Source organism: Hevea brasiliensis, chromosome 5 (genome assembly GCF_030052815.1).
Source record: "Hevea brasiliensis isolate MT/VB/25A 57/8 chromosome 5, ASM3005281v1, whole genome shotgun sequence".
Taxonomy (NCBI): domain Eukaryota; kingdom Viridiplantae; phylum Streptophyta; class Magnoliopsida; order Malpighiales; family Euphorbiaceae; genus Hevea; species Hevea brasiliensis.
This window is the reverse complement of record NC_079497.1, coordinates 2,144,304-2,172,089: the sequence shown is the minus strand read 5'-3', so window position 1 is coordinate 2,172,089 and position 27,786 is coordinate 2,144,304. Positions and strand designations below refer to the sequence as shown.

Below are 27,786 nucleotides of genomic sequence, written 5' to 3'. Positions count from 1 at the left end.
TATTTTATAAAAGTGATAAAAAATATAATTTTATTAAAAAATTAAATTTGATACGTAAATATTAAAAGTAAAGTATTAAATGAGAGTATTATAATGATATGTTATCAATTTTAATTATTAAATTTTTAAAAAAATAATTTTAATAAAAAGTAAAATGTTAAAATTTAAATTAAATATAAAAAGCTAATTTTTATTAAATTTATGCATAGTATAAATATTTAGCTAATTTATCATATATTTTTAGAAATTATTCAATGCACTACTTTTTTAATTACATATGGGTTTCATCTCTTAATAATTAAATAAAAATAATTTTATTTATATTTAAGGGAACATTATTTGTATATGCAATAATTAAACTGCATTATTTATCAGAAACCATTTAAATTATTTGAATATTTATCTTCAGAGTTTTTTCTCCAATCAAACCTTTATGTCTATAAAAATACGTTATAGCAAAAGCTCAAAGAAAACCAGCAGTAATCCTCTCCCAACCAAAGCAGCCCCAAAGCGAAACCCATAACCTCCGAAGAACCACCAAAAATGGGCGCAAAGAGCTCCTCCGATGCCCCACGAAAATACCCCATCAAAACGGTGGTGGTTCTGGTCCAAGAAAACCATTCATTCGACCACATGCTAGGCTGGCTAAAGACCCTTAACCCAGAAATCGATGGCGTCACAGGATCCGAATCCAACCCCATCTCCACATCCGACCCCAACTCATCCCACATCTTCTACGGGGACAACGCTGCATACGTCGACCCTGATCCTGGCCACTCCATCCAAGATATTTACGAGCAGGTGTTCGGTATTAAATGGACAGAAGCAGCACTTACTAGCGAGAACACTCTGACACCAAAAATGAATGGGTTCGCTCGGAACTCGGAGCGCATTCAACAGGGAATGTCAGAGGCCGTCATGAACGGATTTAAACCGGAGGCCTTACCGGTTTATAAGGAGTTGGCGATGAATTTCGCAATTTGTGATCGGTGGTTTGCTTCAATTCCGTCTTTGACGCAGCCGAATAGGTTATACGTGCATTCTGCCACGTCGCATGGGGCGACGACTAATGACGCAAAGTTGCTGGCAAAAGGGTATCCGCAGAAGACCATATTTGAGTCGATGGATGAGGCTGGTTTTACCTTTGCGATTTATTATCAAGACACTCCTGCTACTCTTTTCTACAGGTATTCATTTCACCTTCACTTCCTTCAAACATTCTTTAGCATTTGTTTTGTTTTCCTTTTTTTTTTTTTCTAGATTTTGAAATTAGGATCTAAATTTAAAAATATTCTTTAGCTTTATTCACTTTAATTTGCTTCTCTCTCTTAATGGAATTAATAATCTCAATCTCATTGTCTGCAGGAACCTTAGAAAGTTGAAGTACTTGAAGAAATTTCGCCAGTATAATCTGCACTTTGAGAAGCACTGTAAGAAAGGGAAGCTACCAAACTATGTGGTGATTGAACCAAGGTATTTCGACCTTTTAAATACACGTGCAAACGATGACCACCCATTACACGATGTCTCAGAAGGCCAGAAATTTGTGAAAGAAGTCTACGAAGCTCTGAGAGCTAGCCCCCAGTGGAACGAAGTGCTTTTCATAATTATATATGATGAACATGGTGGTTACTATGATCATGTTCCAACTCCTGTTACAGGTGTCCCTAGTCCTGATGATATTGTTGGTCCTGCTCCATATTTCTTCAAGTTTGATCGCCTCGGCGTCAGGGTTCCAGCCTTCCTAATATCTCCTTGGCTTGAACCTGGAACAGGTACATTTTTGCCGTTTTACTTGCACCTTGTTAATGTTGGATTAGTTTTGTTTACCTGGAGAGCATCAATATACCGAACTCTTGACCTTGAACCCATATTTCCTAAAGTTAATGGTTATACCAGCACAAATAGCAGGTTTTATATAAGTAATTTTCCTGATTTTGTAGTAAGCTAAGGTGGATTTATGATTAAATTGAATTGCAGTACTGCACGAACCTTCAGGACCAGAACCTACATCACAGTATGAGCATTCCTCCATTGCAGCAACAGTTAAAAAACTTTTCAATCTAAAAGAGTTTCTGACCAAGCGGGATGCATGGGCTGGCACTTTTGAGGGTGTTTTGACTAGAACTAGCCCAAGAACAGATTGTCCAGGTGAACCAGAAAATCCTTTATAACATTCCTCTCACAACTTTTACATTGCTTGCTTGTATCTAATCCTTGTATGCATATTTTGCAGTTACACTGCCAGGACCTGTGAAACTGCGCGAATTGCCAGAACGTGTGAAACTGCGCGAATTTGATGAGGCAAATCTTAGTGAATTCCAAGAAGAACTAGTGCAAATGGCAGCAGTATTGAATGGAGATCATAAGGAGGAAATTTATCCTCAAAACCTTGTGAAGGGCATGAAAGTTTCAAAAGCTGGAATGTATGTAGAGGAAGCATTCAAGAAATTCTGTGATGAATGTAAGAAAGCCAGGGAATGTGGAGTAGATGAATCTGAGGTCATTGTTGTATCTTGAGGCTGAAGAAAAACATACTACCCAGATTCATATGTCAGAAGGGTAGCATAAAACTTCAAAAAAGAAAAATGTTTTATTAAAAAAAATATAGGAATTAATTTCACATATGTTTGAAAATCTTTAAACAATGTTGAAAATTAATAAAATAAAATTGTTGCCAAGTGACAATATTAGGGAATTGCAGACTATTGTTAATTCAACTACATGAGGAGAAGAATGAACTTCTAATAAATCTAAATCAAGCAGAAAATTCAGAATCATCAACATTAAAAATAAGTTTTGAATTTCCCTAAGGAGAATCAAATTAAATCTTCAATTTAAACTGTTTGTGAGTTCCATATGAAATTAACAGAAAAGAAAAAAAAATTGAGGGCGTATTCTGATAAATTTTCTTGTTTATTATAGCCTTGACATTTTTGAGGTTACTAATTTTGCAGACGATGTAACAATGGTAGATTATAATCCGCTTGTAAATGAGATAGAACAACTACAGAAAATCCAGTCTATTTAAGACATATTCGAGTTTATGCAAAACATAAGATATACAGTGAGATTCACCTAATCTCATATATTTGAATTTTAAATTTATGTTAGACGGGGTTTATGTAAAAATTTTGCAAATAACCACACAGACTGTAGCATGCCAGCATCCATATGTAATTTAAACAAGTCCATCTCAGGGTCTGTCTAAATTTGAGTTCTACACTTAGTCTCCAAATCTTGAGGGGCTAATCTTTTATTATTTTATAATATAAATTATTTAAAAAATTGCCATTCTCAAATATTTAATTAATGAATAATTTTCTTATTTTATCCAATATATAATATCAATGTATAATATTCTACGATAATAAAAGGAATATTTATTATATTTTTTTTAAGAAAAACTTCCATATTTATTAAATATTTATTTATAATATATACTAATTAATATCATTGCTGGAGATGTTGGATGAGTTTTTTTTAGGATTTTTATTTTTAATTTTTTAAGGATAGTAAATGAAGCTAATAATATATCTTATAGAAAAAGGGTATGTTTGACATATCAAGCGATCTATATATATATATATATATATACATATATATATATATATATATATATATATATAATATTTTTATATAACTTTTTAGGTGAAAATAAGATTTATCTATTATTTTTAAAATTATTTTATCTAAAATTATTTACCACTTTAAGAAAATTAAGGTGTATTAATTTTTTTTTAAATTTTATTCTTATTTCTACTAAAAACATAATAATTATTTTTATAACTTTTTATAATTTATCACCTCACTCTTTTAATTAGATGAAATAAATAGTAATTTAATTAAGGCTCCATTTGATTGAAAAATAGCTAGTATATGAAAAAATATTTTTCGTTATTTAGTTGTAATATTAAATTAATGATACATCATGTATATATATATATATATATATATATATATATATATATATATAATTATTTTCACATTTTAATAAGATTATCAAAATTTAAAAAATAAAAAATGACTTTCTTTAAGAAAAAAAAGGTGTAAAACCTCCTTACCAGATCTATAGTGTAGCCGAACGAAAGAATGTCACATCCTGTGCTAAAGCACCTAATCTTATCATATTCAATTGATGATCAATTTAATCATAATTTAATTAAGGAAATGTTAAATGAAAAACTGCAAGAATTTCTCCGTATTTTTAATATTCTACCTATTAAAGAATTGACTTGTTAAAATAATCCATATTGGAAATTCTCAAATATATAACAATTTCAACATCACAATTCATATTACCTTTTCTAATCACATTCATTTCTATACATAAATTTCCTTCATTACATTCATTTACAAATTGTGTATATTTATCATACATCTTAAAAATTTAATTACAAACTTTGTGTTTAATTACAATACATGGTCATGCACTACTGTGGGCCAATGATCTCTGCCAGTAATATGCGGAGGTGAGAATGACCATGTAGCACCCCTCACCCGGCTACAGTGTAGCCGAGCGAGGTATGTCACATCCGGTGCCGGAGCACCCTAACTTATCTTACTTTATTTCTTTAATAATTTTGAATTTGTTTAATTTAATATCAATTATTTTCGATGGAGAAACTAGCGGAGTTTCCCCTATTTTATTAAATATTAACGTGATTCACTATTTACCTGCTTGAAATTTTTAATAATATTTTACAATAAAAATCTCATCAATAATTCTCATAATTTTCTCATATTTCAAATCTCATCCATATATTTCAATTTTATAATTATTTCCATACATTTCCATTGATACTCAATTCATATGTAAAAATGTTCAAATTACATAAATTTACATGATTTATAAACTAATTACACAAGTTCATAATTTACATAATGTACAAAATACATAAAATAACTTATATGGGCCCTATCTACATGCATTGCTGAGGAGGTGACAACCTTCAATACTTCAGACACTTCTACAGATCAGAACTCCAAAATCTCTATTTAGTATTCGCTGGGTTTTACCTTCAGTACCTACGCGAAGGAAACAATCCATCGCGCTAAGCATTGCTACTTAGTGGTGCAATAATATAACAAGAAATAATATATATAAATAAAAATAATTAAAGCATATTTTCTATACTCAAGAATTTTTCTGGGTTCATATGAAATTTGCCATACAGTATAACTTTCGTCGTTTATGTTGCTCTCTAGAATCGCTTCTTTCATAAGTTTACAATAATCATTTATATAATGTACAAATAAATCTAAATATTTAGTTTATGTTTATATTATTATAGAGGATGCATTTCTAATAATTACTTACGTTATGCTTATTTTGCTAGTCTTTCATTTACTCTCTTAATATTTTCTATGTGTGGTGGATCATTTCATAATAATTAAATTCCTAATATTAGTTTAATACCTTTCGGATTTTTCTCACTTATTTATTTAGTTTCTAATATTGTTAACTTATTTCAATAAATTTCACTGCCTAGATAACCTATGACAGGCTGACTAAACTGGATAACAGGTCGTTGGCACTGGACACCGCGGTGCCTCGGGCCGTCATACCATGGGACGCGGAACGTCAACCACGTATGCAATCAGAATGGCTAAAAAGCCATGATAATACATAATCGGGCATAAAAGCCATGAGTGCGGGCATAAAGCCATTATGCCATGAGTGCGGGCATAAAGCTATGAATACAGGCATAAAACCTTTTGTAGTACTGCTAAAACAATACCCTATTGGCATGCCAATCTATTCAATTTGACACACGTGTCTAGGCAATACATGGGCACATAAGTACCATTAAATATTAATATGTCTTTTTATTTCATTATTTCATTATAAGTTCCAATTATAATTTATAACGTTTTAATTTTTTTCTTAGCAGAAGTATAAATTTCTAAATCACAATTCTGTATAGTTTATACGTTCATCACAATTCATACATTCCTTACATCATTCATTCTGGATCTCAATTCACAACAATGGAGTTCATGTACCATTTTACCTTCATCATAATTCATATATTTATTCATTATATCCTTACATCATTCATTTTGGATCTCAATTTACAACAATAGTGTTCATATACCATCGTACTCAAAATACTTTTTCTTGTCCTTTCTCATTTATACACTCGAAAATCTACTTATGTAATTATAAATTTTATATTTCAAGTTGAATTACTAATATTTATGAATTCTATTTGTGATGGGCATATAAGTCCTAACTACTTATTCACATCAATTAGGTGATTTACTTTTAATATTTCAAGTAATCCATTAACATTTCATGGATTTCAAATTTATGGCCTTAATTTCCCTCTATCAATTTTGACTAAGATGCATAGTCCCCATTGTCACACAATTCTAAGCATTTAAGCTTAGAATTGGTTTTAGGTCTTCATCTTAATTTGCTAACCATTTTGATTACTATTTACCTTACTAGTCAATCAAAATGTTGACTTTTTCATACTTAATGGATATGTTAATTTTAATTACACCAAGATCCCACATTTTGAGTTTTACATTTGTTAGTATTAATTGTTAATTACAATTTAAAGTCCCCTAGATGTATTTCTAAATTTTCAGTTTTGATTACCTAAGTTTACTGTTCCATTGGATAATTCTACAGTGGAAACTAGGCTAACTTTTCTTCATCAAAGTTGTTCCTTATTGTGTCTTCTTTAATTTCATTTTTGAATCACTCCAATTGGAGTTTTGTAACTCAAGTTATGGCCTAAATACCATAACTGGCCGAATAGGGCAGTACCCAGAATTTCTGGACATAAATCCATTCTAGCAGTTTTAGTGTCCTGAGTTTGGTGGGCAATTTCATTAAGTTCTGATCAAAATTTAGAGTTGTGCCCTTCATGAAAGTTGTCCTAAATTATCTAAGCTTTCTATTGATATAAATTTCAGATCAATTGGACATTTCTATAGTGAGTTATGACCAAATGAATGAACACTGTTCATTTGGTCATTTTGCCTAGGCAGAATATGTGTTACCCGGATTTGGTCAATTTTTAGGGCATCTAAGTTTGTTTTCTGGACAGGGTTACTTTATCAAATTTGTGCCATTATGTGTCTAATTTCATGTCCAATTGGCCTTGCACCAATTAAACCTACACAACTCAAATTATAGCTGCCCAAACATGCTGGACTCACATCCAGACCTGCAGTGCACACTGGACAGCATACCTAACCTCAATTCCCATGGCACAAATCACTTCATTTTCTAATCAAACATAGCCAAATGGTCACTATTTGACCATTACAACTTTAGTCTATGTCCATTTTCGTCCACCCCAAAAATTAAATTTCAAAACCCTAACCCTAATTGACCAAGCCTCCAATTCATGCATCTTACTCCTAATTTGCTATGCTAATTATATAATTTATACTAGGGGCAACTAATATGTCGCTTTAAATCAAAGAATTCTCCTAATCCTAACTCATATCAAGGCTGCCAAAATTTCATGGAACATAATCATGCCTCATTAATTCGATTTTTATCAAATTTTCAACTTAACTTAGCTTAAATTTATGTTTAGAAAGATGTAAAAGCAAAGAATATGGCACTAACCTCCTTGAAGAGAATTTCTCCCTTCAATTTCCTTCATTTTCTTTGGTTTTCTTGACAGCCAAACACCTTCTCAAGTGGTGTAGACAAGTTTTAATGAAGAAGGTCTAAGGTTTTGTGGAGGGAAATCAATGAAAATTAAGAGAGATGAAGAAATTTTTTTTTATGGAAGAGAGAGAGATAAGAGATTTTCGGCAATGAGAGACAAATGAAGAAGATGGCTATTTGGTTTTTGTTTTTATCTCCTTTTTATTTCATTTTTATACCTTTATTTAATTTGTTAAATTGTGATTCGGTGTTGGCATTTTAATGACATTATATGATGTCATAATTTCCAATTTCTTTCATTTTTCTTTTCTTTTCTTTTCTACTCATTTTTAATTAAATTTTTAGCAATATTTATTCATATTTTAGATTATAATAATTATTTACTTAACTGGACAAGTCGGCTAAAAATAATCTCTGAAGACAAAATAATCAAAATGCCCTCCGTTTGGCTTATTTAGCCAAAATCGTCTGTACCGATCTAAAAATTTTTCTAAACATTTTCTTGGCATTCTAATGCCATCAAAACCTCAATGAATCTTTTCTGGAGTCTCAAAAATTATTTCATGAATTTTCTCCCGGGTTTAGGGCTTGTAGCTGCGAAAATCGCAACTTCCCACTGGGTTACCCATCACTAGAGCATCAGCTCATTTAACTTGGTTGTATTTTATTTCTAAAATTTTTTCTAAATTTTTTTTATTAATATCTGAGTTATTTATGACTCCTCACTCTAGTCTAGATATAGTTCCAGACATTTTGGCTGTCCAAACTGACACCGGTCACTGAAATAATAGAATGTACAGAATGGCTACAGTGAGGGTGTTACAGACCACTACTGCATATCAGTCTAAAATCTTTGTACCAAGTCTATTGGGTCCTATCACTTAGACCTGCAGGAGGAGAAACTATCACGCTAAGTATTTTTGCTTAGTGGTGCACTAACATAATGAAAATACCATATACAAACAAAAATAATCTTCATGCTTGTATGAAATAAGGAAAATGCACATTTAAATATTCATAAATCATTTAAAAGAATATAGAATTTATAACATCAAAAAGTTGTAGTCATTTCATTTGTTTAACTTTCTCTCATTTTTCTCATATTTTTATATTTTTACGATCTTTGAGAGTATGTGTTTTCATAAGATCTTTCATTTTCTTTATTTCGATATTCAAATTTCTTAATTTGTTTTTGTACCCAAAGTAACTTTTAACAGGACTGCTTGGACTGGATACACGGGTTTTACTGGTATTAGACACTAGGTGCCTCGAGCCGTCATACCGTCAGACACATCGGTGCCTGCGGGTATGCAATATAAATGGGTATAAAAGCCAAGGAAATAATCATATCGGATACTCGGCATCTGCCAATGATTATTCAAAGAAATCATGAATAAGGCATAATCATATCGAACACTCGGTGCCTGCCAATGGTATCCAGGCATAGAAGCAATGGGCAATACTGCTAATCTCATCCCTTCTTGACATGTCAATCTATCCAACCCATGCACTACTATCTAGGCATATTCGAGCTAATTTATTATCATTAGTAATTCAATGTTCTTCTTATTTCATTATTCCATTATCATTCTTTCATCATTCCATCATCATTTCTTTCATCACGGGAACATAAGTTCCAAACACAATTTCATATGCCATTCATGCTTAACATATTATTGGCATGAATCACAATTCACATTTAAACAATTATGCTTACATTTCATAAATTCCAGGTTTGGTACTTCAAGCTCCTTAATAAATGTAACAAAGGTACAGTAGAAATTAGGCCATACCTCCTCCATAAGAATTGTAGATCTATGTCTTATATTTATTTTGACTTTGGAATCATTCAATTTATATTTGTGTAGATTAAGTTATGGTCATTTTGCCAAAATTGTTCAATGACCAATTTCCAGTTTCAGGTTACTTCCTAAATTCAGGCAGATTTCTAGAGTCACTTTATCAAGCAAATTTGGATAAATTACAGTTATAATTTAGCATCATAGTCTCCATATGAAGTGTTCCCCTGTGTGTCTGAATTACACAGGTTTAAGAATTACTCAATTTGGAGTTTTGTAGAGTAAGTTATGCTTAATTTAGTGCATACTATTTATTTAGTCATTTTTCAGGATTTCAATTTTGCATTACCAGATTCTAGTTCTAATTCAAGTATCTTCGAATCAGTTTCAAGTCAAGGGCTCTCATGAAAATTGTTCCTCCAGGTCATAGCTTTCCAACTATGTAAAATTTACCTCATTTGGAATTATATACAGTGAGTTATGTCCAAGTAAACAGAATAGGTTCAAATGTACTACTATTCTAATCGCAAGACAGGTTCTGAGCAATTTTTGGAACTTAGATTTGAACAAGTTGCAATTGGAATTTGCCATTTGTTCTTCACGAAAGTTGTTTCTTTATGTTTTAGCTTTTCAACAAATTAAGAATCACCTCATTTAGAGTTTCTTAGAGTGAGAAAGACTCATTTTAATCAGACTATTTAGGGTGTTCTGCTCCTAGGTTCTAGGTATTGTGACTCAACTTCTAGTAATTATTCAAGGTATTTACACACAAAATTGGAGTAACTTGTCTTCATAAAAGTTTTAGTATATTGTCTTATTTTTAATTTATAGTTTGTTTCACATTAATTGGAATTATGTAGCTCAAGTTATGAGTATTTAATCCAACTGGACTTAAGCAATCCAGATTCACACTTAATGCACAATACCAACTCATTTAATTTCTTCTCCATATCATTAATGTTTCTTAACAAATACATATCAAATAATCATAATATAAACATAATAGCATTAAATAGGCTTCATACAATGAAAACCCTATATTTGACTTTTAAATCTAATTGACTAATCTTGCTCTTACCGAGTTTCTGTTCATCTTTTCCATAATACCGGATAAGTCATTGACTTCGTTTTTCACTTAGGTTTTTAATTTGCTTATTTGAACTTTTTTTTTTCTTTTCTTTGACTCATTAATTCATAATAATACTTCAGTTAAGCCTTAATTGAGAATCTTGCAAGGTCCTACATGAATTTGAGTAGCAACCAGACCCATAGTCACTTGCCAGTGGTGTTACCCATTGCCAGGACTCGTGCACATTTAATTGTTTTATACTCCACTTCTTTTATTTTCTCTTCAATAGTACTTAATATTTATTAATTTAAATTATAACTCTTTACTTAAATTTAAGAGTAGTTCCGGATACCCCAGCCATTGGGATAGATGTTAGTCACCAGAACAATAGAATGTACAAACTACCTAAAGTAGAGTGTTACAAAACAAAGTCATTCTTTTTAAAAATAAATTATTTTTTCCTTAAAATATTTATTTTTTATAAATTTTCTTAAGTTTTCAAAAGCTAAAAAAATTTAAAAAATATTTTTCGAAATAATATTTTTCATAAAATAAATAAAATTTAAATTATAATTTTTTTTTATAATTTAAGTGATTAATCATCACCTAAAAATATAAAAAAATATGATGAAGATAGTCAAAGATGGTAAATAATAATGTGACGGGTCAGCACTTTTTTGAGAGCGAGATTGTAATGAGTTAGGTACATTGTAAGCTAGCTGGCTTTACCTTCTTGGAACATGAAATCACTCTATTTACTTATTTTAATTATTAATAATTTGACACAAATGACTTATTTTTCACATGCATTGCCTTTCCATAATCTCCATTTCATTATACTCCCAATATCATTCCATTGCTATGCTAACCATAAGTTGATGATATTAAATATGATAAAAAAGGATAGAATAAATTTAAGTAATAAATAATTTCTAATTTTAATTGTATTTGTAAAGAGTAAAAAAAGTAAAATTATTAATTAATTATTAATGATTTTTACAGTTACATGATCTACACATTAACAACTAATGATCGATCATAATTGCTAAATCAATCATGCTATAAGTGGGTAACTTATTTATTTATGAAATTCATATATTAAATTTATTTAAAATAATTAATAAAAATATGTTATAAAATAATTGTTCCTAGAAGTTTAAAAATAATGAGAAAACTTTGTCTGGAATTAGTTTATTATGTACTTAAGATACAATATATAAATAAAGTAAGTACTATTCGATTTAAATTGAATAAATTAAATCAAATCACTCTAATTTAATTTAATTTTTAAAATAATTTAATTTGATTCAATTTTAAATTTTAAAAATTTTAATTATATTTTTAACAGAAAAAATTAATTAAACTAAACTGAACGAATTTAAATTACTTTATTAATTTTTAAATAATTTTATTTTTATAAATAATTTATATGTTATTTTAATTTAATTCAAATTAATTAATTTTTATATTTTAATTAATTTTTTTATTTAATTTCATATAATAATTAACCTATATATATAATATTTAATTTCATGATTAACAATCATTAAATTCAAATTAAGGACAAAATTAAATTAAATAATTTAAAAGTCAAATGTAAATAAAAAAATTAATTAATTTAAATTAAATTAAAATAATTAAATTTAATTTTTCATATAATTTAATTAAATTTAATTTTTAAAATTTAATAATTTAATTAATTTAATTTTTATAATTCGATTCAATTTGTATATATGCAAATCATTATTCTCATACCAATGTATATGTTGTGCATTGGATCATGATTAATTACTTTTAGAAAAATCTTTAAAATATTTAAATATTTTCTCGTGACCTTACGGAGTTTCTTCTTCCGTCAAAACCGTGTATGTATGTCAATAAAACACATAATAGCAGTAGAGTAGTCATCTCCTCGCAACCAAAGCAACACCCTCCAAGAACCACCAAAAATGGCTGCTGAGAGCTCCTCCGCCGCCCCACGAGAATACCCCATCAAAACGGTGGTGGTTCTGGTCCAAGAAAACCGTTCATTCGATCACATGCTAGGCTGGCTGAAGACTCTCAACCCAGAAATCGATGGCGTAACAGGATCCGAATCCAACCCCATCTCCACCTCCGACTCCAACTCATCCCTCATCTTCTACGGAGACAACGCTGTATACGTCGACCCTGATCCTGGCCACTCCATCGAAGCCATTTACGAGCAGGTGTTCGGTGTTGAATGGACAGAAGCCGCACTTACTAGCGAGAACACTCTGACACCGAAAATGAATGGGTTCGCTCAGAACGCGGAGCGTATTAAGCAGGGAATGGCGAAGACAGTAATGAACGGATTTAAACCGGAGGCCCTACCGGTTTATAAGGAGTTGGCGATGAATTTCGCAATATGTGATCGGTGGTTTGCTTCAATTCCGTCTTTGACGCAGCCGAATAGGTTGTACGTGCATTCTGCTACTTCGCATGGGGCGACGAGTAATGACACAAAGTTGCTGGCAGAAGGGTATCCGCAGAAGACCATATTTGAGTCGATTGATGAGTCTGGTTTTACCTTTGGGATTTATTATCAACACCCTCCTTCTACTCTGTTCTACAGGTATCATTTCAAATTCACTTTCACTTCCTTCAAACACTCTTTAGCATTTTTTAGTTAGTTTTTTTTTTTATTATGAAATTAGGATTTTAAATTTAAAATTAACATGATCTAACAAAATCAGAAAATATTTTCCTTTCTTCAAGTATCTAGAAAAATCTCAACATCTAACATGTAGGTAAGAATTTCCGCTGTCACTGTTATTATTCACTTTATATAATTTGCTTCTCTCATTTAATGGAATTAAGGGTCTGAATCTGCTTGTTTGAAGGAATCTTAGAAAGTTGAAGTACCTGAAGAACTTCCACCAGTTTGATCTGCACTTTAAGAAGCACTGTGAGGAAGGGAAGCTACCAAACTATGTGGTGATTGAACCAAGGTATTTCGACCTTTTAAACATACCTGCAAACGATGACCATCCTTCACACAATGTCTCTGAAGGCCAGAAATTTGGGAAAGAAGTCTATGAAGCTCTGAGAGCTAGCCCCCAGTGGAATGAAATGCTCTTCATAATCATATATGATGAAAATGGTGGTTACTTTGATCATGTTCCAACTCCTGTAACAGGGGTCCCTAGTCCTGATGATATTGTTGGTCCTGCTCCATATTTCTTCAAGTTTGATCGCCTCGGTGTCAGGGTTCCAGCCTTTCTAATATCTCCTTGGATTGAACCTGGAACAGGTACATTTTTACCATTGTTTGCTTCCACCTTGTTAATGTTGGCTTAGTTTTGTCTACCTGGAGAGCATCAGTACTGAACTCTTGACCACCTGCGCTATGAGATTGAGCCAATACTTCCTAAAATTAATGGTTATACCCGCACAAATAGCAGGTTTTGTATGTGTAAATTTCCTGATTTTGAAGTAAGCTAAGATAGATTTATGATTAAATTGAATTTCAGTACTACACGAACCTTCAGGACCAGAACCTACATCACAGTATGAACATTCCTCCATCGCAGCAACAGTTAAAAAACTTTTCAATCTAAAAGAGTTTCTGACCAAGCGGGATGCATGGGCCGGCACTTTTGAGGGTGTTTTGACTAGAACTAGCCCAAGAACAGATTGTCCAGGTGAATCAGAAAATCTTGTATAACGTTTCTCTCACAACTTTTACATAGCTTGCTTGTATCTAATCCTGTATGCATATTTTGCAGTTACATTGCCAGAACCTGTGAGACTGCGCGAATTTAACGCGAATGAAGAGGCAAATCTTAGTGAATTCCAAGAAGAACTAGTACAAATGGCAGCAGTATTGAACGGAGATCATAAGAATGACATTTATCCTCAAAGACTTGTGGAGGGCATGACAGTTTCACAAGCTGCAAAGTATGTAGAGAATGCCTACAAGAAATTCTGTGAAGAATGTGAGAAAGCCAGGGAAAGTGGAGTAGATGAATCCGAGGTCATTGTTTTACCCAAGCTACCTACCAACACAACCTCCAAGTCTTTCATTGAGAAGTTGTTTTCTTGCTTGATCTGTGATAATTGACACTTCAATTATTTCATTGAATATTTTCCAAATCGAGTATTTTCGCTGGTCTAGTCATTTGAGTAAATGTTCAGTTTGCATTAATTCCATGGATTTTGTTTATTCATATTTTTTGGTTGATGCTGACAAACTTACTAATTCCATATGCAATTGATGCAAATATTATAAGTTACATCTTATATAAAAACATGTTTAATAATCTATAACTTAAATATTTGTATCGAAGTTTATGCACTTACTATTTCAATTATGTTTACATTGTAATTGATCTTGCATGAATATCTATATAAATATTTAATATAAAGATTATTAAACTCATTATTATATAAAATCAAACTTATGTTAGTTAAAACTCGACGGTATACACCCATTCAATGAGGAATGACCAAATTAACGGTGGATGATTGATGGCTTTTCTTGCATTAACAAACCCCTCCGTTTTTAATGCTTTTTATTGTTCCTGTTTTACCTTCCTCCATTGATGGTCTTCATCACAATTACCATCCTGCTCCACCGCCATCCAAGAAACTAAGAAGGCCAGCACCATACCACCGCCTTGCATCAATTTTCACCTCCTTCTTCAATGGAGGAAAGGAAAGGAGATCCTAGAATTTATTTTCTTTCTGCCTTTTTCTTTTCTTGTATTGTTTCTGGTGGAGTTCTTCTTGGTCTTTACATTTTTCTTCCACTAGATCAAACCCAACCCTGGTATCCCTTTGCAGGGTTGATTCTTGAAGCCATTCCGTGGATTTTTTGGTTTTCCACCTACATATATAGATGTATCAAACCACAATATATCCCATCCCAACCCTTCAAATCCGTTCCAAGATCCAAGTCTGGCGACGTTGAGGCTTCTGCAACTGCACCAACAAATCCATCATCCCATTTAAATTCCCAGATGAATTCAACTAATGATGTTGAACAATCCGCTAATGAGCATTCCACGAATGAAGGTGGACGCCATGTACATTTTGGAGGTGTTAATGTAATTAGAGAATATAATGATGATAATCAGGACAATAATAGCAGTAACGATGAGCAAGATGGACATGAAGGTTCAGAAGCCGAGCACGGAGGTAGCACCTCACCATCACAGGAAAGAGAGAAGACGGTTGATTCAAGGGAAAGTGAAATACCTTTAACTAGCTCTGCTGGCTTATCTTGATACAAAATATGTGAAGGTGATAATATGAACAATATTAAAGTTCTCATGGAGCCATTGATTGTTTTTGTATCGAGAAAATAGACGCATTGAGAGAAAGAAACGGCGTAAAAGAGTGCTGGAAACTTTCTTGCAAGGTAAAAGGGGGTGGCTTAAATATGCTCTAAGACACGCAGATGGGGAAGAAGATTTGAATTAGCAGAAGACTGGCAGAGATTTTCTTGGATGTAGCTTGTAACCATTCTGAAATCTTTCTCTTTATTTTTTTTTTTCACCCTTTTTTAAGTTGCTGGAGGCTAGAGCCCTGTATGACAACTAGAAATGGGAAAATGAGAAGTATGAGTAATTTGTATGCCTTTATTTGTCTTTTCTTGTTTGCAAAATATAGTGAAAGTTTTTATTTGCATGAACTACTTGTCTGTGATTATGAAATTGATATTTCTGATTAAACTTTTGGTGAAGTATCCATGTAACAAATAAGGGTTTTCTCACTTTCTGGACCCCTTTGCATTTGTAACTTGAAAAATTCTATGAACAATCCAGAAAGATTCAAGAATGAATTTAGAACATTTAAGGCTATTCTTCGTTCACATGCAGAAGAAACAGATGCTAAATCACATTTAAGGATAATTAATTAAATACAAAGTCCAGACATAGTAGAAAGATGAATCAAATAAGTTGATTATTAATATTTTGGATGCACCTTCTTCTTCTTCTTTACTTGGCAATTACAATTATTAATGCTACTCATGCACCCTAGCTTTCTCTTCATTTCCTTCCACATGCTAATCTTCTCTTTTTTCATCCTGTGATTGCAACCATTTTGAATTTCTTTCCTCATCATATAGCACTCTTTCTCTAGCTCCATTACTTTGATGCTCATCTTCTCCATTTCTGATCTTACTTTTTCCTCATAAAAACCAACTTTCACCTCATTCTCCTCCTCCTCTTCTTCATCCACTTCCTCTCTTCTCAATTTTTCATCAAAAACCTGTACCTCTTTTGCAATTGTGTCTCTCTGCTCTCGAAGCTGCAGCTGTCCCACAAACAACACTTGCACTACAAACCTCAATGGCAGCCTTTCATTCTTCATCGCGTGTTCCCAAGCTTCTGGAGACATTTTATGGCAATCCAACATCCTACAAACCTCCTCTCTTTCCAGTTCTGTCAAATACCTATGTTTGTCCAGGTAAATGTCAATGGCCCTGTATATTCCATCAGAGTTTTTTTGTGTTCCTAATGATGCTGCCATTGACACCTCAGCCAGGGTGGTAAATGTATCTATCTTCAAATCTATGTCACTTGCAACGTCCGCTAAGAATTCTTCAATGAGTTCTGCCACTGCAATTAGGCCAGAACTATCAGAACTACTATAGTTGCTGTAGAAATGCTTCAAAATCCTCCTCACACATTCAATATCATATTGCATTTCCTTGGTATGCCCTTGAGAAGGTATTAATAGGTCTTTGACTGTTGCCTGGTCAAGTTGCTTCCCAATTCTGTTCTCGAATCCATTTCTACAGTCATTGCTTGATTCCAAGGAAATTGCGAATTTGAGCATTTTGAACAAAAAACTGCAGGGAATTAGTCCTTTCTCATGAGGCAGAAGCCTTTCCACTGTTTCAATCACATCCCTTTGAGAGTTCCTTTTGTAAACTGACACATTATCACCTCCTATGCCACTAGAGAAAACCCACTTCTCTGCATACTGGCAAAGAGAAGCAGCCACATACTCTGCTGGGACTCCACGCTGATTCATAGAGTGAATGATGGGATGATATAGCTGGAGGGACAGTGTGGCCAAATCCTCTGATTTCCAATCAAGAACAAAGAGCCTTCGTCTTGCATTTGGTCTATAGCCTTCCTCCTCATCCCCACTATCATCATCGTTTGTTGAATTCTTGATAGGATCTCCAAGATAACGTGGATTAGCAAGTGCTTTTTCAACAAGAGACTCTAAACCAGCATCGAACAAACCCAAACGCGCTGCTTGTTGAAGGCTATTACCTGCCGAACGAAAAGCTTTGATAGTTTCATTCCAACTTGACAGAACTCTTTGCTCAAAGAAGTTGAAAACCTTCTTTAGCAGATTATTATTGTAGTGGCTTTCTGTCATATCCAAGTGGTTAGCAAGGCAAATGAGAGGGATAACATTCTCTGAGGACAAAGTCAGTTCGAAACCATGGCAGAATCTTGCAACAAGCTCAAAAGTTTCTGGATCAACAGGGATTTCTCGGAGAAGACTTGAGATATTCTCTTGGGAATTTTCATTTATCAGGGCAGCTACTTTGGCTGATCTTGCAGCCAGAAGTTCCTACAAAAATGCTAATTAGATCGCACATAGAAGAACTACATTGTTAATGAAAATACAATGAAGAGAAAAAGTTTAGCTCACTCTGTCTAAAGAGAAGGCTAAACCATGCCCATGGAGCTGTAGTTCTGATCGGTATGTAGACTTTGACAATCTGAAATGAAAAAAATGTAGAAAACAAAATAAATAAGAAATCAAAGAATAAAAAATAATGAGATAAGAAAATAGAATTGTTACCCTGATGACATGTTTCTTGAGGCCATCCCTTGACACTGTTTTCAGAGAATTCCTGGCAATGTTCTTGTCTTGCAGAACACTAGAATAATGAATCTTTAAAGAGTATTGAATTATAGTTCTTGAGAATTATACTAAAAACCTGATCACTGCTCAGATAGTTTTATTGGCATCCCTCACAATTAGTTAACAAAGATGGAAGGAGAAGGGGAAAAAAATGAAGAAAAAGCTAGGAAGATCAAGAATAAATGTTGAGAAGGCTCATAGACAAGTCCATAAGTGTGTTGGGTCTTTGGAGAAGAAGAGGAAGAAGCTTAGTTTGGGTAGAGCAGACTGTTTCAAACGCTTGAGGAGGAAGTTCTCAAAAACAAAATCCCAACTTTCAAAACTCAAAAAGATTTTCCCCTATACAAGTGGACTTCTGTTATTTTCAGCATCTGATACTGGCATTTGGATCCTCTCTTCTTGGTTTTAGAATGGTATGTCATATTTATTCAATTGCAGCCTTTGGATTTAAATGGATGATTATGATTATGTTATGAAACTAAGCAATCATCCATTTATTACCATGAATAATCCTAGATTTTCAATTTTAAAATCACAACCATCCATTTACTTGAATATATATAAAAATCAAACAGTTTTAATCCAAGAATTATATAATTACATAGAAAAATAATATAATGGAGATGAAGAGTTAAGTAGTTTAAGTAGATACATGAAAATACTTTAGAAAACCACTTGTCAAAAAATATTTTAAAGAGCAGCTTTGTTATATTTATATAAAATATGGATATTGAATCATTGATGACCGGAATGAAACCAAATTCGTCCACTGTTCTAGCTGTATCAAGCTCCTGAGCTGTATTGGGTCTGAGATTGTCACTACTATTCAGCCCTAGCTCGGCCCAACCAATTAAGCATAGCTTGTAGAAGGCATGAGCGAGGGCCGATTCTGGCCAGAATTGAAACTAAAACGGCAATTTTGGTCCGAAGAGCCGGGGATCTGAGATCGGACTCAAGGGTTCTTCTCAGACTCGATTCGATTTTAATACCAAAATTAGATTTGGTTTCGCTCCGGTTCAAGACGGTTGTGATCAAATTTAAAACACACCCATGTCTAGCCTTTAGTCTTGCAGACTTGTACTATCCATAAGCACAAGTTACCAAGTATCTCTCTCTCTCTCTCTCTCTCTCTCTCTCTGTTTCTTTTAAATAAAACTAAATAAAAAAGAGGTAATTTTATTAATTCCATGTTGTTTGTTAAATTCCCCTGTAAAAAGATCATAAAATTAACCCAATCTCAATAAGGCCAGAAAAATTGCCCCCAGACTGAATTGCAAGTTTTGTTCAGAAATCACTACAGGCTTTTGAGAATTTGTAAGCGCTAATGCATTATTAAGTGCTTCCCAGAGATCCAATTGAAATTAGACTACATGAACATCACAAGGCCAAAGAAAGCAAATTTTGATTTTATACTGTCATTATGGCACAACACAGCAGAGCACAGATTGTATTACAATTATTCCATTACACTGAACAACTCGGCAGCCAAGGCAACCATCTTAAGTTGGGAGAAATGATGGAAAATTGAAAGGAGTTCACACAAACTTTAGATGGTGAAAAACCAAATATACATTGCTCAAGACGACATCTCCCATAACCAGGGCAAGCATTTCAGCATTATATACATTGTTTCTTGTGGAATTACTATATTAGGTAATTAACGAAAAACAGGTGTACCAATTATGTTCCCAATAACTATCTTTACAATACCTTCGAACCTTTGTAAGAGAATATGCGTACAGCATTTCTATAACTCAATTCTGCAAGTTCTTCTTTGGAGACGTCCAACAAAGATGCAACATAACTGAGTACCTGCAAAAGTCATGAAAAATTGTTAGATATTTTCAATGAAGGAAAAGGAGGCTTCTATATGATAAGTTATGCCACCTAAGGGAGCTAAAGGGTGTTTGGCCTAGTTTATAAGTCATAATTTTAAGTTGACCTGTTTGTTTAAGGTATTTTTAAAACTTATAAGCAAAAAATAAATAAATAAATAAACTGGGGGAGGAGCTTTTTATTTTGGAGCTTATTAGTTTATTTGAACAAAGTGTTTTATTGTATTACCCTCATTTAATTTTTATAGTTTGATTATATATCCTTATTGTATTTATTCTCATTTTCACATCAAAAAAATTATTTACTTGCAATAATTTAAATAAATTATTTATTTTAATTTTAATGAATTTAAAATTTTTTTGAAAGAGAGTGAACAACATACATTGTGGATATTTGCTGGATGATTAAGGGTTTCTTTTGGTGGCGATGATGCATCTATTGAAGCATGGGAATGATAGTCATCAGGACTGGCAGTGCTTGAAGCAGAATTTTCTCCTTGGGTTTGAGTCCCTTCAGAGGTAGATTTATCTCCATCAACCAAAAATAGAGAATCCAAATTTGAATTAGGCAAGGCATCAGGGGCATCTGTCTCCAATAAAATTCTATCAGAAGATACCTGCGAAAGTTTGGAGATAAGAATTGTTGAATTTTTCAAACATAAAGAATACACTGAACACAAATGAAACTGATGAACTAACCGCTTTCAGCATGCGTTTAGCCTTCTGCACTTTCATGGACATAAGGAAGCCTGAGAATGAGAAGTATGCACCAAGCTTGGCAAATTCAGGAACCATCTCAGCAGAACCTAAGTAAGAATGAAGAATAACACCAGCAGGGAAAGGTCCCATGCTTCTGATGATTTGAAATTCACATGTAATTAAACCTTGGAACAGATTATAATGGCTCTATAAGCAACTAGCATTTTTAAAACATGTGCACAAATACAAGTAATGACTAATGAATTAACAGCAATACAAAGTAGGTCCAAAAAATATAAAGCCACGAGCAGGAAGAACCACTCATTTGGAAACACTGAAGACATTGATGAAAAGATTCATAGAATGCCTTTAATCAAGTCGTTTAGTTAATGAATGGCATTCAGGATGCACAATAATGTCTAAGATGCAAAACACAAATTAACTTTTAGTTTCATAAAGTATGAAAGGAGTGATTCCAACAAGGCCACAATGGCCGACAATTGCAAAAGATGCATATCACTAAGGCCGCATCCATTCTCCACCATGCCACCACATAAGGGGCAAAGAAATAATCACAACACACTGAACCGACATTTTTTATAATGTATTAATTGCAATTTCAATGCTCATTCAGCAAAATTCACATGCTTATTTATATGTTGAATGCTGATTATGCTCACAACTAAGAAAACTCTAGGCTACATGAGTTAAAACTGAAAAATTTTTTGTTACGCTCCCATCATTTTGAGGTAAATCTCTAAGAGAAGCAGGAAAAAAAATATAAATTCATACTTCATTATTTCAAGAAGATCGCCAAATGCACGAACACAATGAACAGAGGCTGGTCTATTCAATTCTTTAGCAAGTTCAAGCTGTTGCTGAAACACTTCAACCTAGAATGAAAAACTTCACCCATTAAAAAATTCTAGGAAACCATATTAAGATTGAGATGATTTTAATAGTAAATGAAAAACAACATAATTATTTATTCCCTTGAGAGTTTGAGAGCATGAGAAGGGCTAAAAGTGCTATATAATAATACAGAGAGATATAACTGGACATCTTGATCCTGTTTGATACATATACAAGATGCATATCGAATATGAGAAACAATTTATAAGAGAATTAAGAAAGTAGGGAAAAATAAGCACAATCATAAATACATACCTATATAAATGAATGCATGGTATACATGCATACATAGGAATTTATTAAGAGAACATCACAGAATAGACTCTCTTCACCAAATTACCAGTAATATTATATCAAAAACTTTCAAGAAGCCCTCTAAAATATTGAACCGCCATGCCAAATACCATTTTGCATTAATTTAGCAAATTTTTATCACAAGCCAAGCGGCAGAACCATGCATCAAGAAATGGAGATATTTCAGGGTTGATAAAGACAAGAAAAAAAAAAAAGTAGATTGCTCTAAAAAAGTAAAATAAAATAAAAAATAGTTGTGTCTAGTGTCTTTTTCTAGTTTAGCACTTCAGCTCCCAATTAAGTCATCTATTGGACTAAAATTCCTACTGCTTTAGAAGTTAAAAAATGATAATTATCTACTTTCAGGCAAGAGCTGCACATTGTCCTTGTGCATGCCATCTTCTTCAGTGCGTAAAATTAAAGAGAAACCTTATATTGGTTCAAAAACACCAGTCAATTAAGAAATAGCATATGGAGTAGCCAACTATATTAAAATATGGTAACTAAAAAATTCAGATATGAACCTGGTCCGTGAAATCAATCTTCTTTCCATGAGAACCTTTGTCCAAACCAATCTGAAAAAGTTCATAGAATGTATTAATTATATGAGCCCCTGTTCTTGTGCATATGAGAATTTCAAGTCTCCTTTAAATTCTACTATTCTCCTGTCTTCAAATGCTATTGAGTAGTATCACATATACATATATGTTGATATCACCAAAAATATTAGTAAAGGAAACTACACAAGGAAATGGGAATTTAACCTCACCAACAGCAGCAGAAGGAGTGGTCTCAAAGAATTCTTTGAGCGTGTTGAACCAGTTGGAAGTCCTCTCTGAAATAAACCTGCAAATGAAAGATACCCAGATTACCATTTACTAAAAGCATCAAATGCGAAGACAAAATCACAATCTTCAGAAAACGAAACACTCAAACTCAAATATATAAAACCAAAAGAATGGGAGAGCACACTCACCAGGGATGGAGACCAAAGCAGGGAATCACAGAAGGATACAGATCCCCCATCTCTTTAACCAGATGCCAATCTCGCTGCAAGGATTCTAAAAAGATAAATTAAAAAAAAAAAAAAAAGGATTACGGGAGGGAGACCATAGAAGATGGGTAATGAGCAGTACCTCGCAGACGCCATTAACGGCGAAACGAATTATCCCAGTATCAAGGGAAGTGGCGATGAGTTGCGGAACCTTGTTGAGGATTCGCGGGTCTTGGAGGTGACAGTGTGCATCAAACAATTTCACAGGCATCATTCCGACCGAGTTCTTGAGTCTGGGTTACGCACACGCGCTTTGAAGCTTTTATATCGCGAGTTTGTTATTTCTCCTCAAACAGCGACCAAAATGCTTGGATTCATGAGGGAGCCCAATGTAATTGGGCTTTGTTTTTTGGGCCTACGAAGAATCCAATTCCAATCAATTGAATTTTTTTTTTATTCCGATTTAAATTAATGGTTCTGATTCATAAATTAGCCTAAAAATAGAATGGGAAGAGGCTAATTCTAGCCCCCTCCTTAAACCTGAATGGTAACCAGCTTGAATTATGAATATTAAAATTTTTTATTTACAAAAAAATTATTTTTCATCCCTTTAATTTTTCACATTAAAATCAAATTGAATTACAAATCGAACCGAATTCATTTCAAATTAAACCGTTTTAAATCAAAATTATTTCAAATTAAAATCATCAGAATTGATTCAAACCATGAGGTCAGGCGAGTGTACTGCTCCAACGCTGAACCGGCCCATGAGTTTGTCCGTCAAAACAAAGTTTGTCCAAATGATTTTATTTATTAGTTTTGCTTAATTTAATTTAATTTGAATCTTCTAATATTGGTATAGAAAGAGGATTACATTTAAAATTAATAATTAAAATTTTAAATCATGAATCATTTAATTTATAAAAGAGCCTGATTAATACAAGTTTTTAAGGACAATGACATGATTATTATGTGTATTAATTATTGCCTCATTATCAATGGGATATTATGGATCACGATTCTTGGTTACACTGGAGTGTGTGTATATATATATATATATCAAATTGATATATTATTTATATAATAATATCTTATTAAAAAATACAATAAATTTTATTATAAAATATATATATTTTAGAATTTTATCATCAAGTACCCATGAAAAACACATAAATTAACTATTTAATTTGTAAAAAAATTTAATTATATTTTTTTTCTATGCAAAGTCACATGCATACTTGGGTTAGTGATAGAAATGGATCACACTTCAAGATCATGTTAATTTTGAGAGAATTCTCATTTTTATATAACTCAAATATATACACACTCTATAATTGATGTACGATCTGAATGATCAGCCAATTGCACGAATTAAATTTTCTTTTAAAATGCAAGAAAAAGGTGTTAATTAAATGGGTTAGTCATTACTCTATTTAGTATAGAGCTACTAATCCAATATTATTGTTAATGAGCTAAAGTTAATATATATATATATATATATATATATAGTGTTTTAAAGTTATAAAATTATGTTTTTTTTTTATAGATAACTTTAACTTTTAGATAAGATTTTTTTTTAATTAAAAAAATTGGATTTAAAAAAATTATTTGATTTTTAATATCTTATCTGTAAAATTAAAAATTAAAAATAATTTAAATAAATATTTTTTAATAAAGTGATTGAGGGGATAAAGATTCAAATTTTGGTATGCTAAACAAATAGTATGCCATTAAACCAAGTCAAATTAGATATTTAAATTAATAATTTAAATAAAAGAATAATAATAATAATATAATTTATAATATAAATAATACAATAAAATATATTAATATATTAAATGTCACGACCCAACCTATAGGCCGGATCGGCACTAGGACCTGGGCCAGCCTAAAGCCCCCGAGGCCCGTAGTAAGCCTAACTGTTCATTAACCCAGTACTCTAAGGCCCATTTGGGCCCAATATCAAGAAAACAAACGGACGGAGTCCGGCCATAAAATGGACTTTCCAACGGGAATTTTCGACTCACCCGACCTGTAAACATAATAAATACTCAATTGGGGAGCTCAGCTCACCCTCCACATACTCATATCCTCATAAAAATAAATGGGAGCTCAGCTCCCTCATCCAATCCATCAAACATGCATATCATTATACGTTTACAGGTCCAACATGATAATAATATTATAGACCATAATCAAATAAATACTTCTAACACATGCGGAAATTCTAGGAGTAAATAAAATTACACAAATATCGATAAACAACCTGCGAAGAAGAAAAACAGGTTAACCAAAATAAAATCCTCCTGTAGCCTGAAAAAAATATTGAACAGGAGTGAGCGTTCGACTCAGAGAGTAAAATATCAATTTTAACCATAATCTCTATAACTATCTAAAACTAATGCACCCTGTAGAGTGAAATGCAACATCAACAATATTTTCATATTATAACATTAAAAAGGTAATTTGGAGCACTCACGCACCATGTAGCATCAATCATAACATATGGGAGCTGATCCCCTATACAGCTCTCTTAAATCCAACCTGGTGCCAGCGAAGAACTCAAGCCGGACTTTCGCTTAATAAACCAAATCGAGGGTCCCAGCGAAGAACTCAAGCCGTGACTACCCCTCGAAGGATCGGGTCCCAGCGAAGAACTCAAGCCGTGACTACCCGTCCTATCCATAGTCCACACCACATCACACGCACGCCAACGCACGCACACTGCTCCAAATTACCACAACAACATCCATGGCACTTTAACAGTTATCAATGCAACATAAATCGTGCCTAGAGTTTAACTACATAAATATATGTATATAAGTGATGCATGGGCATACTTGAACATATAATAATAGTGAAATTATAATTAAAATTAATATTTTACTCACAGACTTGACGACAATCACTGTGGCGGCTGGGCGGAGGAAGAAGGCTGTCCCGGCTCACCTGACAATTTTATTACAATCATTTAATAAATCTGACTCAATACAAATAAAGAAAAAGACCAATACGTCCTAAGTCGTGCCGAAAATCCGTGAGTCTCCCTATACCTAGGACCTACCCAACCTGCAAAAGGGCTCAAAACACACTTCTATACTCACAATCCATATATCCACAACTCAATCACATCACACAGCCCCTCCTGGGCCCATCAAATCAATCATCTATCACAGTATGTAATATTTCAATTTAGTCATTATAATTGACCATTTTTGCAAAAACTGCCCAAATAAGCTCTAAAAATTCTAAAACTTTGCCCCGCTGTCCTTAGCAATATTACTAAGCTATTGCAAAAAGAATCATAATTTTCTAAGCTACCATGAATATTTTATGGATTTTTAATCCTATTTAAGCACTAGAAAATTATGAAAAAGCAAGGTTCGGGTTTACCTTTGCCGATTCCGACTTCGAGAACGCTCGGGGACGTCGACAATGGGGGCTAGCCAAAACCTCGGTCCAATTCGAGACTTTTCCGATGAACGTGCATGCGGCGAATTTAGCGAACCGGTCAATCGCCGAATTTCCGCGAATCGAGGATACCTACACGAAGCCCATAATACGGGGGTTAGTACATAAATTTTTCAGAATTTTCTAAGCTCATTAAATGCTCGGAAAAACATTGCGAAGTTCCGTGGGACCCACCGAAAAACGGTGTCGAAAAATTTTGAAATTTATGTCGCCGCGAAGCTCTCGACGAGTGGAGCATGCTGGTACCCTCGGTTTTCTCATGGAATTCACGATTTTCGAGAAATCTAGCCCAAAAGTCGAAATGGGCTAAAATCTTCCTGAGCAAAAATCAGACAAACCGCTCGATGGATTTCGACGTTCTTGGTGTCTATGGAAAGCTCTCGCCGAGTATATGATTTTAGACACAAGACCCGGTCCAATTGGTGGCCGGATCGGCCGGATTTTGGCCGGAGAAGCCGAAACGCCGCGCGAGCGAGGGAGGGAATTCCGGCTTTCAGGCGGCCACTGGTGAGGGAGGTCGGGTGGCGGCGCCTGGGGAGGTGGCAGGGGGAGGTGGCTGGTCGACGGCAGGGGAGGGAGGAGAGAGAAAAGAGAGAGAAAAGGAAGAGGGAACGACGCGCGCGGGGAAGAAAAAGGGAAGGGAGCCGGTCCGATCCGGTCCGGTTCGATTCGGCCGGTTCGATTCAAAATATAAAATTTTGAATTTTTACTCTGCTTCGGGATCGAAAACGAGGTCCAAAAATTCCGAAAAAATTCCAGAAAACTCAGAAAAATACGTAGACTCCAAATATATTTTTAGTTTTACCACGTGGTCTTTAAATTAATTTTTAAAATTCATCAAAGTTTATATTTTCGGAAAATCGAACCCGATTTTTAAAATCTCAAAAATCTCAAAAAAATTTCTAAAATTTAAATAAAATTAAAATACTAAAAATGCTCAAAAATTTAAAATTTTTGGGGTGTTACATTAAAAATTAAAATATATTAAAAATACTCATTTTTCTTACTCAATAAAAAGTTTATTTATATATAATAATTACATCATAGCGAATATAGTTTATTTTTAAATCACTATATATATTTAAATTATATCAAAATTGGTAATTTAATCTTTGTATTTTTTTACAAATATAATTCAATTTTTCATTTTTAATTTTATCAATTATTTAATATATGTGTTTATTTTTAACAATTTAATTAATCAATGAAGAAAAGAGAGAGTG

General features: G+C 33.1%; 5 protein-coding genes across 6 annotated transcripts; 3 read left to right on the top strand and 2 right to left on the bottom strand.

The window, feature by feature from the left end:
- Window positions 1-314: 314 nt before the first annotated feature.
- LOC131179849 (non-specific phospholipase C4-like) lies at window positions 315-2,688 on the top strand. The gene is made up of 4 exons (XM_058146558.1): window positions 315-1,187; window positions 1,366-1,775; window positions 1,981-2,151; window positions 2,237-2,688. The coding sequence occupies exons 1-4, from the start codon at window positions 544-546 to the stop codon at window positions 2,518-2,520; spliced, it is 1,509 nt and encodes a 502-aa protein (XP_058002541.1). The 5' UTR covers window positions 315-543; the 3' UTR covers window positions 2,521-2,688.
- A 9,685-nt stretch (window positions 2,689-12,373) lies between these two features.
- Window positions 12,374-14,669, top strand: LOC110659590 (non-specific phospholipase C3). Its single transcript, XM_021817553.2, has 4 exons — window positions 12,374-13,097; window positions 13,366-13,775; window positions 13,996-14,166; window positions 14,251-14,669. The coding sequence occupies exons 1-4, from the start codon at window positions 12,454-12,456 to the stop codon at window positions 14,583-14,585; spliced, it is 1,560 nt and encodes a 519-aa protein (XP_021673245.2). The 5' UTR covers window positions 12,374-12,453; the 3' UTR covers window positions 14,586-14,669.
- A 146-nt stretch (window positions 14,670-14,815) lies between these two features.
- LOC110659591 (uncharacterized) lies at window positions 14,816-16,113 on the top strand. The gene has a single exon (XM_021817554.2). It carries the CDS (start codon window positions 15,169-15,171, stop codon window positions 15,748-15,750), a length of 582 nt encoding a protein of 193 aa, XP_021673246.2. The 5' UTR covers window positions 14,816-15,168; the 3' UTR covers window positions 15,751-16,113.
- A 244-nt stretch (window positions 16,114-16,357) lies between these two features.
- Window positions 16,358-18,938, bottom strand: LOC110659593 (BTB/POZ domain-containing protein At5g17580). Its single transcript, XM_021817555.2, has 3 exons — window positions 18,296-18,938; window positions 18,143-18,212; window positions 16,358-18,061 (listed from the first exon to the last, which is right to left on the bottom strand). The coding sequence occupies exons 1-3, from the start codon at window positions 18,319-18,321 to the stop codon at window positions 16,433-16,435; spliced, it is 1,725 nt and encodes a 574-aa protein (XP_021673247.1). The 5' UTR covers window positions 18,322-18,938; the 3' UTR covers window positions 16,358-16,432.
- Window positions 18,939-19,748: 810 nt separating this feature from the next.
- Window positions 19,749-23,408, bottom strand: LOC110659594 (uncharacterized). 2 transcript variants are annotated; one of them, XM_021817556.2, is made up of 8 exons: window positions 23,235-23,408; window positions 23,075-23,148; window positions 22,863-22,944; window positions 22,623-22,673; window positions 21,685-21,785; window positions 20,893-21,046; window positions 20,577-20,810; window positions 19,749-20,170 (listed from the first exon to the last, which is right to left on the bottom strand). In XM_021817556.2, the coding sequence occupies exons 1-8, from the start codon at window positions 23,364-23,366 to the stop codon at window positions 20,060-20,062; spliced, it is 939 nt and encodes a 312-aa protein (XP_021673248.2). In that variant the 5' UTR covers window positions 23,367-23,408; the 3' UTR covers window positions 19,749-20,059. The 2 variants fall into 2 exon arrangements, with proteins under 2 accessions (XP_021673248.2, XP_021673249.2); XM_021817557.2 differs by having other exon boundaries at window positions 23,075-23,159; window positions 23,235-23,373.
- Window positions 23,409-27,786: the final 4,378 nt, after the last annotated feature.

Bases quoted from the DNA above. Each gene is read 5' to 3' on its own strand.
- LOC110659591 (XM_021817554.2), top strand. From the start codon at position 15,169: ATGGAGGAAAGGAAAGGAGATCCTAGAATTTATTTTCTTTCTGCCTTT.
- LOC110659593 (XM_021817555.2), bottom strand. From the start codon at position 18,321: ATGGCCTCAAGAAACATGTCATCAGG. The intron at 18,213-18,295 runs GTAACAATTCTA...TTTTCATTTCAG, and splicing joins TCAAGAAACATGTCATCAGG to ATTGTCAAAGTCTACATACC. The intron at 18,062-18,142 runs GTGAGCTAAACT...GCATTTTTGTAG, and splicing joins TAGCCTTCTCTTTAGACAGA to GAACTTCTGGCTGCAAGATC.
- LOC110659590 (XM_021817553.2), top strand. From the start codon at position 12,454: ATGGCTGCTGAGAGCTCCTCCGCCGCCCCACGAGAATACCCCATCAAA. The intron at 13,098-13,365 runs GTATCATTTCAA...GCTTGTTTGAAG, and splicing joins CCTTCTACTCTGTTCTACAG to GAATCTTAGAAAGTTGAAGT. The intron at 14,167-14,250 runs GTGAATCAGAAA...CATATTTTGCAG, and splicing joins CCCAAGAACAGATTGTCCAG to TTACATTGCCAGAACCTGTG.
- LOC131179849 (XM_058146558.1), top strand. From the start codon at position 544: ATGGGCGCAAAGAGCTCCTCCGATGCCCCACGAAAATACCCCATCAAA. The intron at 1,188-1,365 runs GTATTCATTTCA...CATTGTCTGCAG, and splicing joins CCTGCTACTCTTTTCTACAG to GAACCTTAGAAAGTTGAAGT. The intron at 1,776-1,980 runs GTACATTTTTGC...ATTGAATTGCAG, and splicing joins TTGGCTTGAACCTGGAACAG to TACTGCACGAACCTTCAGGA.
- LOC110659594 (XM_021817556.2), bottom strand. From the start codon at position 23,366: ATGATGCCTGTGAAATTGTTTGATGCACACTGTCACCTCCAAGACCCG. The intron at 23,149-23,234 runs GTACTGCTCATT...GAATCCTTGCAG, and splicing joins CCGTTAATGGCGTCTGCGAG to CGAGATTGGCATCTGGTTAA. The intron at 20,171-20,576 runs GTATGTTGTTCA...TGACTTTTGCAG, and splicing joins ATCCAGCAAATATCCACAAT to GTACTCAGTTATGTTGCATC.